Genomic DNA, 15,285 nt, shown 5'->3' on the forward strand with positions numbered 1-15,285 from the left:
GGTTCAAAGGACAAACATGAGAGCTCATGGTGAAAGCTAAAGTTCACTGACAGTAAGTCATGGTGTGTGTAGGCTTACCGTGGCAATGCCGGTCTTTTGTTGTGGACCCACTCCTCCATCAACAGCTCTGACAATAAGAATGTACTCTGACTTCAGCTCCCGGTCCAGTAAGGCCGTAGTTGTGATCTCACCTGAATCATGCAGAAAGTTTTACAGAAATTACAAAAAAATTCAACAGTCACCAGGAAAACATTTTGTCAAGTAATCTTGTCAATCTGGACAAGATTTCACTGACTGTTTATTTGCAGCTACTGTGGCACAAAATTACTCAACATGAAGCGGCATTTTTTTTTTTAAGTTACTTCATTTGTGACATTTTTATTAACTTGCAATAAACAGTAGTAATTTATTTACATTTTCAGATCACAGATTGATATTATTGGAATTGTCTCCTAAGGTCTATAATAATAAGAATGACTTGGATTTATAAAGCACTTTGTTATTGCTAAGATACCCAAAGCACTAACAAGCTGCATTATTATTCATTCACTTGCATAATCACACATTGGTGGTGTTAAGCTGCCCTGGGGCAGGCTGGCAGAACCATGGCTGCCATTCTGTGCCTACAGCCCCTCTGACCACCACCATTTCATACACATTCATAAATAAACATGTTTTGGATTGTTTGAAATCTAAATAATATCTCATGTTTTGCACTGCGCCAAAAGTCTGTTTTTCGGTTATTTTTTATTAATTTTTGTCTTGCATGATGATTCATTTACTGCAACACAGATCTACCCATAAGTAAGTAAGTGTGTGTGTGTGTGTAATGGCCCAGTCACACAGCACTTAACGAAGGGCTACGAAGCCAAAACGAAACAAGAAATCTGGACTTTCGTTGGCATCATTTAACCTTCGCGCAGCTTCGTTCCTGCAGCTGGCGCTTCATCAGGATTTTTAAACTGTTGAAAAATTTGAACGAAGGGCAACGAAAACCTCAATTCATCAGTATTTTGTTTTGCTGTCATTCTTGACATTTTTTAATTGTTTAGTTTTTGTAATGTTATTGTTTAGTTTAACTTCGTTCAAGCAGCTGAATGTTTTCACACAGTGAAGCCGGTTTGTGAGCGCTGCTACTGCCGCTGCATTCATGTACCGTTGGAAATTACAGGGCAAACTCAGCCTGCTTGCTTGGATTTTTTTATCTGGGTGGGCGGTCAGCTTCACTGGGCTCAGGCACCTTATACAGGGAAGAATTCAACTTTTGTGTGGCTACAATTAAGTATTTTGCCACAAACAAGTGCTGAATTTGAAACAAAAAAAAAGTTGTGTAATTTCCAATGGTACTTGAACACGGCAGCAGCAACAACTGCATTCCCTGCGTGCGCTTATTATTTTTTATTAAATATAACAATGTGAGTGCAGGAATGACAATCCAGCCCTTATATACATGTGGCAACAGGTAGATAATTCAAATGATTATATAAAGAGCTGTTCTGGAAGGCAGAATTCATGTTGTGGATCAGTTGCAGCTTGAGGAATAACCGCACATGTGAGTCAATGGGCGTTCACACGGACTGATCAATTTACTGCTCTGATATATTCAATCATTTTTACATTTATATTTATTCCCCCTTTTCACAGTTTTCTGTTATAAATCAATATATGGCTTAGTAATGTAATACAGTGATACAGCAGTGACCACAGCACACTAGAGGTTTTTTTTTTTTTAATTGGAGCCAGACGGAGCGCGCAGCGTGTCATCAGACAGTGTGGATTCTGATGATCAAGGAGATGATCCCTCTTTTGTTCTGGATGAGGAACCAGAGCAGGTGGTCCACCGACGTGCACACAGATCTCCACAGCTTCTGTTTGCAGTTTCTCCAGGACTCAGGCACTATGAGCTCTGCTCCAGCACCGAGTCCTGGAACTCAGAGACGCAGACACACACTGCTCCAGCTGTGGCTCCAGGCGCGTTTCATTTAAAGTGTTAAGATCATTAGCTTCGATTTTGTTAAGTTCCTCTTTCGTCCCTTTTGTGCTCTTGCTTCGCAGGCTAGTCTGTGCTAAAGCTCTTTCGTCCACCTTTTCTCAACAAACTGTGACTTTTTTACTTTTTCCCTTCGGAATCGTTGTGTACTGTGTGACTGGGCCATTCATTTCCCTGTCATGGTGGTATGTGTGTATGTGTGTTCCTCAAGCTCGGGTCCTCTACCAGAGGTCTGGGAGTTTAAAGGTTTGGCGTGGTATCTTAGCCATTTCTAACCTCTCTCCTCTTCTGGACAGAGACCTCTGATGTTGTACTTGGAATCTGCTAGAGCCACTCTTCTGATTCGGGGGTGACAGTTCTGACTGAACACTTTGGACTTCACCTTCCAAATCTCATCCAGTTGCTCCTTCAGTCCTTGGTACGTCTTTATTTTCTTGTGCTCCTTCATTCTGATGTTGCTGTCACCTGGGATTGCCACATCTACCACAACTGCACTCTTCTTTCCCTTGTCAACTACCACTATATCTGGTAGGTTGGCCAGCAGCTGCTTGTCTGTCTGGAATTTGAATTCCCACAGGAACTTAGCCCCGTTCTTCTCAATCACCTTTGGTGATGTCTCCCATCAAGACTTGGGGACCTGTAATCTGTATGTGGCACAAATGCTCTTATACACGATTCCCAACACGTGGTTATGCCTCTCAGTGTACGCTGTCCCAGCTTGCCTCTTGTATCCTGCTACTATATGCTGGAGTGCTTCTAGGGCACATTTGCACAGCCTGCACCTTGGGTCCTGTCAGCTGTGGTAGACTCCTGCCTCTATGGCTCTGGTGTTCAGGGCTTGTTCTTGTGCTGCCATTATCAGAGGTAGTTGTCTTTTATAGCCTCTGATAGGTCTTCTTGAAGTCAGCCACTTCCTCTATCTGTCAATGGTACATCCCATGTAGGGGCTTGGTCTTCCATGATGTCTTCTCCTGTTCCTTATCGTCCTCTGTCTTCAGCAGGCATTCTTCTAGCAACTGATCTTTCGGATGTTTTCATAGATTCTCCTCATCTCATCCTGGATTGTGGCTCTGACACTCATAAATCCTCACCCTCCCTCCTTCCATTGCTCATAGAGCCTCAGGTGCTGGACTTTGGGTAGAGAACTGCATGCATTGTAAGGAGTTTTCATGTCTTGACATCAGTGACATCCACCTCCTCCTGTGGCCAACTTATTATCCCAGCTGGATATCTGATGACTGGTCGGGCATATGTATTGATGCCTCAGACATTATTCCTACCATTGCGTTGGCTTCTCAGTGCCCGTCTTACCTTCTGGAGGTATTTGGTTGTGGCTGACCTTCTTGCATGTTCATCATGGTTCCCATTGGCTTGTGGGATTCCCATGTACTTGGAGCTCTCCTTTATGTCCGCTATCCTGCCTTCTGGCAACTTCACCCACTCAGTCCGGGTAGCCTTCCCTCTCTTCGCCACCATTTGGCCACACTTATCCCTCCTGAATAACATCCCGATCTCATCACTATAGATCCTGGTGAGGTGGATCAGTGAGTCAATTTCTCACTCACTCTGGGTATACAGCGTGATGTCATCCATGTACAGGAGGTGGCTTGATAGTTACTCCAGTCCTGAATGGATATCTGTAGCCACTCTTTGTGATGAGCTGGCTGAAGGGGTTGAAGGCTATGCAGAACAGCAGTGGTGATATTCCACACTTGATGGTGATTCGTGCGATTGCCTTGGAGTTGGGCTCTAGTGATGTCTTCCACAACTTCCACAGTCCCATGGGTTCCTGATGAAGGTTATCAGTGCACAGTCAGCCTTGTATAGTGCCAAACACTCCAGTATCTATGTGTGAGGCATTGAGTCATTGGCCTTAACACGTGCCTTAACTCACACACGACACACGCTGGCCCGCTCGGATTGTAATTAAAGTGCACCTTAGACAGCTGCTACTATGTAGCAAGTAAAGTGTGACGCTGCTACGTGACCTGAGTACCACGTGAACTGAGAACATAAGGGCTCCAGTGTGTGGGTCATGAGCTAATTCACACATAGTGCAAATTTGGTTGAACTGTGCATAAAGCACGCATAAAGCAAGAATTGTATGCATAACGCATAAATTCGTTGCTGCCTCACACACCTGTTGCTACAAATATTTGTGCACACCAGCCGCTGTTGTGAGAGCCCGTCGAACTCTCTCTCGGCACGTGTCGGCCAAATTCCAGCTGACACACATGAACATCTAACACCTCTTGTTTGGCACTTAGAAAATGTGTGCCATTTGCACTATCATCACAAAAACAGTCAGCAGATGATCACTGTCTTGCTGGATGTCAAATCTGTCTAAGTGCCCCATGAGTGTGGAGTTGCAAAAAGCCACACACGTGGTGCCACGTGTCTCACATGGGGGGCACACGTGCATAAAATGCTTATATGTATGTACAGATCTGATCACATGGGGGCCGGACAGCGAGGTCTGATCGCACACAGCATGAGGAGGGGCCTGTCAGTTGATCACAGCACTCTGACAGCTGGATGACAGCTCAGTGCACACATTACAAACACAGAAACCACCGCCAGGACACAGTTATATAAATAATTCCGACAATGCCTACATACACAATTACATAACAAATAATGAAAATGAATGACCACACAACACAGAGTGACACGTTGGTCTGGGCGCTGAACGGACAAGGGGGAGTCTCCGCTCACAGCCGCGGCTGTAAAGATCTCTGCTCCTGCACGTCCCAGCTTCAGAACATATTCTCTGTTTGGAAGGACATGAACTGACAACATTCCTGCGTGAGGCGTGTGTCTCTGCATGCTGTTCTCCCATGGAAATATGTAAAACATCTTTCACCTTTGTGCCAGGCTACAGCAGCTGTACACAATGCACCTCCTACGTGTCTTTGTTGATTTCAGGCATTTTTCCACACTGATTACAGGCCAGTAATGGTAGTGCAGTGGTAATGTTTCGGTGGTTCGCTCATACGAGTTGTTTCGCTGTAACTTGCCCTGAGTTGTACTTATTCATACTATGTGTGAAGGGGCCCAAAGGCTGACCATGTGTGTGTGTGTGTGTGTGTGTGTTTGCACATGTACACTTTCAACCTAAGGGCCCCAGTGGCCTCCCCCTTGGTGCCCCCAGTCACCATATGAAGTTTGGTGTCAGTTGCTTAATTGTTGTGGCTGTGCAGAGCGAACACACGCGAACACTCGCGAACACACACACACACACACACACACACACACACACACACACACACACACACACACACACACACGAGTGCGGTTGGCTTTATATATTAGATGAAGGGGTTAAGTAAGTGAACACAAATGTTTGACATATATCTAGACAGCTGTAGTTTGTATGTAAGATTTTGATTTGATTTTTCTGTTTTCACTTTTTGTTTTAAATCTTGGCATGATGTAAATTTGAAAAATGTTCCACGGAGAGCTTGGTAAAATGCTGGAGTGTCTTTAGCACTTTCATGGTGTCTGCATGTTACTGTTTACCTTGGCTGACGACATTCATAGTGATGTAGTTCAGTGTTTAACAAGTGTCCAAGCAAGATACTTGTGATTATGTTTTCTGTGTCAGTCTATCAGATTGGGTTATGCATAAGTTTAGAAATGGTTTTGTGAAGATATTATGTTGTTATGATGAACCCAAAATTGCAGACAGTGAAGAAACGAGGTGTAAGTGTGAAAAACCCGAGAGATTTATTGGCTGAGCCAGGAGCAAAGAGTTCAAACAGTCCGTGTGGTGACAGGTGAACAAAGGGAATGTCAAGAACGAGGTGGTGGCACAAACCTGGGAGATAGCAGGAAAAAACCAAACTAACACTAAACCAAAACAAACTCAAAGTCCACAGGTAATTCGCAGGATTATTCACAATACTCAGAGAAGGGTGAGAGCTTAAATACCAGATGATTAATTATGACAGGTGCACGAAAACAGAGCAGGAACAAATGAACAGAACACCAGGTGACTAAACACTAATCAGAATATTCACAGTGGAAAAACATGCACACAAAACCATTTAGGGTCTGTTCCTTTCTCTGCCCCTGACCAAGGCAGCGTCTACATCTGGAGTTTGTCCCCGGGCACCGAAGTGTAGCTGTTCACTGCTCCTAGTGGTCAGATTGTGTCTAACTGTAATTAGGATGGGTTAAATGCAGAGGACAAGTTTTGTTGTATGTATATACAGTTGTTGTTGTTGTTGTTGTTGTTGTTGTTGGCAGATTCCTCGCTTGCGAGGATAGTGGGAAGGCCTTTTTTTTATAGTTTATTTTCTACAAGCCCTCTGGTGGCTGAAAAGTCCGATGAGGGATGCACAAGACCTATTACACTTGGGGCAAATGAACACTTGAGTAGGCTGGGCTTGTGCTGCTGCCCGCGCTTTCTGTCTTTGACGCTTCTGGCGTGAGGCTTCACTTCTTTCTGCCTCAAACTTCAGGCTTCGGATTTGATGCTGGAACGCCAGCTGAGTCTATCTGTAGCTAGATGCTGCCGTGACTGATGCTGAATGCCTGCAAGGGAGAGCTGTTTCTTCAGCTGGTCCTTATAGCGCTTTTTGGGGGCCCCTTGGTTTCGTCTCCCTTCCTTAAACTCGCCAAAGAGAATTAATTTCGGCATTCGTGTATCATCCATCCTGGCTACGTGACCTGCCCAACGAAGCCGTTGTTTGAGTATAATAGACTCCATGCTGGGCAATTTGGCTCTGGTAAGGATGTCCTCATTTGAGACGTAGTCCTGCCACTTGATATATATATATATATATATATATATATACAGTAGTGTTCAGAATAATAGTAGTGCTATGTAACTAAAAAGATTAATCCAGGTTTTGAGTATATTTCTTATTGTTACATGGGAAACAAGGTACCAGTAGATTCAGTAGATTCTCACAAATCCAACAAGACCAAGCATTCATGATATGCACACTCTTAAGGCTATGAAATTGGGCTATTAGTAAAAAAAAAAAAGTAGAAAAGGGAGTGTTCACAATAATAGTAGCATCTGCTGTTGACGCTACAAACTCAAAACTATTATGTTCAAACTGCTTTGTTAGCAATCCTGTGAATCACTAAACTAGTATTTAGTTGTATAACCACAGTTTTTCATGATTTCTTCACATCTGCGAGGCATTAATTTTGTTGGTTTGGAACCAAGATTTTGCTCATTTACTAGTGTGCTTGGGGTCATTGTCTTGTTGAAACACCCATTTCAAGGGCATGTCCTCTTCAGCATAAGGCAACATGACCTCTTCAAGTATTCTGACATATCCAAACTGATCCATGATTCCTGGTATGTGATATATAGGCCCAACACCATAGTAGGAGAAACATGCCCATATCATGATGCTTGCACCACCATGCTTCACTGTCTTCACTGTGAACTGTGGCTTGAATTCAGAGTTTGGGGGTCGTCTCACAAACTGTCTGCGGCTCTTGGACCCAAAAAGAACAATTTTACTCTCATCAGTCCACAAAATATTCCTCCATTTCTCTTTAGGCCAGTTGATTTAGGGGAGGTGATGGTCTGGTGGTTAAGGTGTTGGGTTTGAGTCCAGAAGATCATGGGTTAAAATCCCCACCTGACTGGAAAATCACTAAGGGCCCTTGGGCAAGGTCTTTAATCCCCTATTGCTCCCGGTGTGTAGTGAGCGCCTTTGTATGGCAGCACCCTGACATCGGGGTGAATGTGAGGCATAATTGTAAAGCGCTCTGAGCGTCTGATGCAGATAGAAAAGTGCTATATAAATGCAGTCCATTTACCATTTACCATTTGATGTGTTCTTTGGCAAATTGTAACCTCTTCTGCATGTCTTTTATTTAACAGAGGGACTTTGCGGGGTATTCTTACAAATAAATTAGCTTCACACACGCATCTTCTAACTGTCACAGCACTTACAGGTAACTCCAGACTGTCTTTGATCATCCTGGAGCTGATCAATGGGCGAGCCTTTGCCATTCTGGTTATTCTTCTATCCATTCTGATGATTGTTTTCTGTTTTCTTCCACGCGTCTGTTTTTTTTTTTGTTTTGTTTTTTTGTCCATTTTAAAGCATTGGAGATCATTGCAGATGAACAGCCTATAATTTTTTGCACCTGCGTATACGTTTTCCCCTCTCCAATCAACTTTTTAATCAAACTACGCTGTTCTTCTGAACAATGTCTTGAACACCCCATTTTCCTCAGGCTTTCAAAGACCATGTTCAACAGGTTCTGGCTTCATCCGTAAATAGGGGACACCTGAATCACACCTGTTTGTTCCACAAAATTGACGAACTCACTGACTGAATGCCACACTACTATTATTGTGAACAGCCCCTTTTCTAATATTTTTTACTAATAGCCCAATTTCATAGCCTTAAGAGTGTGCATATCATGAATGCTTGGTCTTGTTGGATTTGTGAGAATCTACTGAATCTACTGGTACCTTGTTTCCCATGTAACAATAAGAAATATACTCAAAACCTGGATTAATCTTTTTAGTCACATAGCACAACAATTATTCTGAACACTACTGTATGTGCAATGACAATAAAGTTTTTATTCTATTCAAAAAATCGCAACTGACATCTAAGGGTGAGTGAACAAATACAACATAGCAATAACCAAAAACCCAGAGATGCACAGCACTACATAATGCAAAAACAAAACGCAGGACTCCAATTAGTACAAAATGAAACAGTGGAAAACAAATGTGAAGAAACAAGAAAACAAGCAATACAAGAAGAACTAAGTGATGTGACCAACATACATTCAGAAACCAAAAGCTGAAAACTTGTGTGGAACTTAAACAATTGATGAGTGCAACAGGAAGACACAACGAGACTGACAGGTGAGAACACGGGAGTGGAACACGGGTGAGCCAGACAGGAGACAGACCACCAGGACACAGAGACACTGACAGGGATCAGAACACTGACAAATGAGCACATACAGAACATAAAAACACTTAAAGGGGTACTAACAGGGGGCAAACCACAACAGATAAAAGCTGAGGCAACTCAACAGTCATGAAAAAAATCAAAAATCTAGTTACTTTGTCCTTGGGTGACCCTCAATCATTGGGTCCAGATCTAATCAAAACATTTCAAGTTATTATGTTCACAAATGGATGTACACACAAAGATGAAAACAATCGTTCATGTGGGTGGAATAAAGACATGTAACAGCAAACTGAAGACCAAAATGGAATCAGAAATCCTGTCTTAATAATGGCTTTGTGTCTCACACACACACACACACACACACACACACACACACACACACACACCTGAGCGTGAGTTGAGACGGAACTGAGAGGAACCCTCCAGGGAGTAGATGAGTGAGGCCTGACCAAACTCCCGTGAGGCGTCCAAATCAGTAGCATTCACAAGTAGCACAGTGGCCCCTGTGGAGGCGAGAAAGAAATCTGGTTAAAACCGCAGTGATGGAGAGAATGGAGGATGAGAGGAAAAAAGAGCCAAGCCGAGGAAGAAAAAAAGAGAGGTGAGACAGTGGATTGAAGCCTAGTAAAGAAAGGACAGAAGCAGACTTCAGAGGCGGACTGAAGTGGCATTCAGTGAGCTCGTTTCTGTCCCGCCCCGTGCACGGCTCCACCGATGGCAGAGCAGTGACTGGGTTTGTGGATTAGTCACTCATCAGCTTGTTTGGCACAGCCTGCTTTTGGCACAGGCCTGATCAATAGTCAGACAGGCAGGGAGATGAGCAGCTGTCAAAGGCACGGGGCTAACTCTGTGCTCAGCCAGCTGCAGGACCCCGGCTCTTTAAAGTCTCCAAACCCTCAGCGCCGGCCCAAAGCCGCTCAGCGCTCTGTGCCTTCAAATCTGCTGCAGAGACACAAAAGTAGCTTGTCTCCACGGTCGCTCAGACAAACAAAAGGGCGGTCAAGTGTCTCATTTTCCTCAAGTGACTTGCGACTAATCTATTGTGTGAGGTAAAAGAGTCTGGCAGTGAACACAGCAGCATGTGTGTGGTGTCCTGCTCCTCTGAAAACACAACAAATCAAAGCCAGTAAGACAGGACAGGCAACACACAGAGCGTCATAAAAACAGCACCTTGCGCAGCATAAGGTCAAAGAGAAGACAATGCAGCGCACAGATTTGCATTTATCACCACGTGCACAGCGTAACTCACCAGCATTGATGTTCTCTAGAATTTTAACAATATAGGACGGCTGGCTGAACGTGGGCGGATTGTCATTTTCATCCTGGTGGAAGAATAAACATCATTAACAGTTCACATCAATGTGCTAAACAATGTCAAAATACAAAGTTTGCATTTGGAAAAAGAATCAATACCACCAGCTAAAAAAAGGGGACAAGCTGTTATCACACAATATCACTTCGAAGAACACGTGGAGTTCTAGAACAATCACGAAGGGATTACACACTGTACTGCAGTACTGACAGTGTTACATCTCTCAGGCAATTTATCCAAAATATTCAAATCATTGTTTAATTATTCTCTCCTCTCATCGGTCACTGTTTTATACTCAAAATGAAAAGTGAACATAATCAGCTCACGTCCCACCATTCGTGGAAAAAAATTGTACATTTGTTGGTACAAGCACTAAATTCTCATACTCAGCAAATCTGCTCAAGTGACCACTTGAAAATTTAAGAGGGTGGTCATTTTCCGAGATGGCCACAAAAAAATGACTAATCTGACCTGTAGTTCGCTCTCCTTTTACAGCACAAGATTTCCTGGATTACTTTGGGAAGAAAATAGAAGACATCAGGTTAAACATATCCCAGCATGCCTTAACTCAGCCACTACACCCTGCTATTGATGTGGGCGCCATTACTGAGGTGTTACCTAGATTTACAGAATTTGACAGTATCTCACTAGGCATGCTGACAAAACTCGTAATGTCAACAAAAAGCACAACCTGTTTATTTGATCCTATACCAACAAAACTGTTTAAGGACCTGTGGCCCACTCTTGGGACGACTGTGCTGGAAATGATTAATCTTTCTTTAACTTCTGGATCTGTTCCTAAATGTTTCACATCTGCAGTGATTAAACCATTACTTAAGAAACCTAATCTTGACCCTAGTGTATTGACAAACTATTGGCTGATATCAAATCTATCATTTTTCTCTAAAATTCTGGAAAAAGTGGTGTCACGGCAGCTCATAGACTATCTTACTGAGAATAATCTCTTTGAGCCACTGCAGTCTGCTTTTAGAAAATATCATTCCACAGAGACGGCTCTCACTAAAGTGGTGAAAGATCTTCTGCTTACAATGGATTCGGACACCACTATGGTTCTGTTGCTGTTAGATCTCAGTGCTGCATTTGATACAGTGGATCATCATATTCTACTTGATAGGCTGGAAAATTATTTTGGGATTACTGGGAGTGCGCTTGCATGGCTGATGTCATACTTGACCAGTCGTTCTCACTGTGTTTTGTACAGTAACACTACCTCTAACCTTAGTGACGTGAAATTTGGGGTTCCACAGGGGTCTGTCTTAGGCCCCCTGCTTTTCTCCCTTTATATAGCACCCCTTGGGCACATTTTGTGGCATTTTGGGATTACCTTTCACTGCTATGCAGATGATACTCAGTTGTACATGCTGATAACTGCTGGTAATCTCGTTCACATAAAATCTTTAGAAGATTGCCTTGCAGCAGTGAGAAGGTGGATGTCCAGAAACTTCCTACTTTTAAACTCTGATAAGATTGAAATGATGGTTCTTGGTCCAGTGAGACATCGGCATCAATTTGACCAGTTAACGCTCAGCCTCGGCCTGTGTGTCATACATCACACTGACAAAGTGAGGAACCTTGGGGTAATTTTTGATCCTTCATTGTCCTTTGGCCTCCACATTAGAAATATTACTAGGACTGCTTTCTTCCACCTGCAAAATATAGCGAAGATTCATCCCCTCCTGTCTATGGCTGATGCTGAGACCCTAATCCATGCATTTATCTCTTCTAGATTGGACTACTACAATGTTCTATTTTCTGGTTTACCGAAATCTAGCATTAGGGGTCTCCAATTCGTTCAAAATGCTGCAGCCAGACTTTTGACACGAAGCAGAAAGTTCGACCACATTACACCCATTTTGGGATCCCTTCACTGGCTTCCTGTCCCAGTGAGATCAGATTTTAAGGTTCTGCTACTAACCTATAAAATTATTCATGGACTGGCACCTCCCTACCTAGCTGACCTAATTAAACCTTACGTACCGGCCCGGGATTTACGTTGTCAGGGTGCAGGACTACTTTGTGTCCCTAAGGTGATTAAGAAGTCTGCGGGTCACAGAGCTTTCTCTTATCGTGCCCCTGTTCTGTGGAATGATCTCCCTGCATCAATAAAACAGTCAAATTGTTATGTGTCGGACGCAGCTCGGAGAACCGACCAGCGTTTGAAGGACCCAGTATGAAATAAGCAGAGCACGGTTCAAAGGCTAACTGAATTTAATACATAACAGTGATAATATAACAAAAAGGTGCGGCCTGGCGTGGTGCGCTCCCAGCAGCGCTAACGGTCCGGAGCCAGAAGCTGTTTCGGACCCAAGGACCCCGCCAACACCCCCCAGGTGGCCGCAACAACCGAGTCTGTGAAAGAAGGAACCATTATGCGAGTCCACACTCTACACACAGAACACTTAAAGGTGTACAAACAGCAAACACTTCCTGGCTTGATTACTGATCAGCTTCCCAACCTGCAGGCATGGAACATCCAGTTCACAAAACTCCACCGCAGTGGAAGCTGATACATGACTAACAAACAGCTCAATACAATAAGGTGTGAGGGACACCACATTTACTGACTGTATAACTGTTAGTCACAAAATCTAACGTACCTCAGGAAGTGTGCTGACAAGCGTGAGACCTCACCCCCTCCTCTTTCACAGACTGTGCATCAAACCTGGACGTTCTCAGCATCCGCTGCTGATGAGATGGCTCCCGAGACGACGATCTCACCCGTCTGGTCACAAGGTCGAGTCTCTGGCAAATACACACTGTGCACTCCAGTCTTAAATGCCAACATGTTCCACTCCATCCAGATGCACCACAGCTGTGAGTCCTGACGAGTCGCAGGTGATCAGGGTGAGGTCCTGACAGCCTCAGCAACACAGCCACTCAGTCCCAAATGCACGCCACCTGGGAGGAAAACCAAAAAACAGAAACAAACCGGCAGCCAGGCCCCCCCCAGCCATATAACACAAATTCTGTGGAGACTTTCAAGTCCAGACTTAAGACGCACTTATTTTCCCTTTCATATGGCTAGCGTACTGGTACAGTTTTGTTTTACACTTTTTACTCTTAATTCATTTATTAGTAATTGGAGCGGGCTGTGGCCTCAACTTTACCTAAATTCTTTTAGTGAAGTTTAGGGCTAGTGGCCGGCGATCACCTTAGTACTTCTGTTTTTCTTGTTTAATGCTAGCAAATTAAACAGTATTTTTTGTCCTTCTGATGCCTGATTCTGTTTTTTTTCTCTCTGTTTAAGGTGCAGCATCATTCAGAGATGGGAGTTGTATTCATGTTGGCGATCCTCCTGTCCTGTGCACCAATAGCATTTCTTGTATATTCGTCTGTGAATTGTTCTGTGAATTGTTCTGTAATTTATGTTTGTATCATGGCCCAAGCAGACCGTCACCCCTTTGAGTCTGGTCTGCTTGAGGTTTCTTCCTCAGAAGGAGTTTTTCCTTACCACTGTTGCTCTGGGGGTTGGTAAGGTTAGACCTTACCTGTGTGAAGCGCTTTGAGGCAACTCTGTTGTGATTTGGCACTATATAAATGAAAATAAACTGAAAGTTGAATTGAAATCTAAAATGACTTTTTGCATAAAAATGCTCCTGTTTGATTGATTAACTTGATATTGATGTCAAATTCCATTTAGGTCTTCCCCAGGGAGGAGGCCCCGGGGAAGACCCAGGGGAAGACCCAGGACATGTTGGAAGGATTCACATCTCTCAGCTGGCCTGGGAATGCCTTGGGGTTCCCCCGGAGGAGCTGGGGGAGGTGTGTGTGGATCGGGAGGTCTGGGCGGCTTTGCTTGAGCTGCTGCCCCCGCGACCCGACTCCGGATAAAGCGGAAGAAAATGGATGGATGGATGGGTGCCACTGATTTAGATTTAGTTTTACTTAGATTTCACTGATGCTGTCAAACAGATCCATTGTGATTTGAGCATTTCTATGCAATAAATAAATAAAATAAAATCCATTCACCATTTGGCAGCCATATTGGTTGCCATCTTGTATTTTGAATTGGCCAATCAGCCAGATTTGGTAAGTATTAGCTTGACAACCATCATGCCAAATGTGGTGCTTGTACCACCAAAATGTACAATTTTGCTGTAAAATTGATATCATCTGTTACACTACATTCGTTCATTTAATTTTATATTCATTAGTTACATTATATGATTCATTACTTGTCTCATATTTGACCTATTGCACTGAGGTTTAGGGAAACACAAAACAATACAAATCCAATATTTTTACTACAAAAGAAAGCTATAAGAGTTATCAGTAATAAACCGTATCATGAGTCCACAAACCCATCAAAAATCAAAAATATGCTTATTTAGGGTCTGCTCCTGTCTCTGCCCCTGACCAAGGCAGCGTCGACATCTGAAGTTGGTCCCTGGGCTGTGGCTGCCCACCGCTACTAGTGGTTAGATTGTGTCTAACTGTAATTAGGATGGGTTAAATACAGAGGCCAAGCTTCGTTGTATGTATATGTGCAATTACAATAAAGTTTCTATTCTATTCTATTCAAAACAACGCAACTGACATCTAAAGGTGAGTGAACAAATAAAACATAGCAATACCCAAAAACCCAGAGATGCACAGCACTACATAATGCAAAAACAAAACACAGGACTCCAATTAGTACAAAATGAAACAGTGAAAAACAAATGTGAAGAAACAAGAAAACAAGCAATACAAGAAGAACTAAGTGATGTGACCAACATACATTCAGAAACCAAAAGCTGAAAACTTGTGTGGAACTTAAACAATTGATGAGTGCAACAGGAAGACACAACGAGACTGACAGGTGAGAACACGGGAGTGGAACACGGGTGAGCCAGACAGGAGATAGACCACTAGGACACAGAGACACTGACAGGGATCAGAACACTGACAAATGAGCACATACAGAACATAAAAACACTTAAAGGGGTACTAACAGGGGGCAAACCACAACAGATAAAAGCTGAGACAACTCGTGTGGAACTTAGTATAGTATTTGATAAATTAAAGACTCATACTACTGTAAAAAGTCATTGTGTTTCCGTAAAAGGGGCAAAAAA

The 15,285-nt window shown here is 43.3% G+C and overlaps 1 protein-coding gene across 1 annotated transcript in view; it reads right to left on the reverse strand.

The window, feature by feature from the left end:
• Positions 1 to 15,285, reverse strand: part of LOC117522999 (cadherin-23-like) — a 102,838-nt gene that overhangs the window by 82,349 nt on the left and 5,204 nt on the right. The window contains exons 2-4 of the mRNA XM_034184415.1: positions 10,145 to 10,217; positions 9,282 to 9,419; positions 79 to 191 (exon numbers count right to left, since the gene is read on the reverse strand). Coding sequence (XP_034040306.1) covers positions 79 to 191; positions 9,282 to 9,419; positions 10,145 to 10,217 — 324 coding nt within the window. The remainder of the gene's footprint in view (positions 1 to 78; positions 192 to 9,281; positions 9,420 to 10,144; positions 10,218 to 15,285) is intronic.

Source organism: Thalassophryne amazonica, chromosome 13 (assembly GCF_902500255.1).
Source record: "Thalassophryne amazonica chromosome 13, fThaAma1.1, whole genome shotgun sequence".
In the NCBI taxonomy this organism is placed as follows: domain Eukaryota; kingdom Metazoa; phylum Chordata; class Actinopteri; order Batrachoidiformes; family Batrachoididae; genus Thalassophryne; species Thalassophryne amazonica.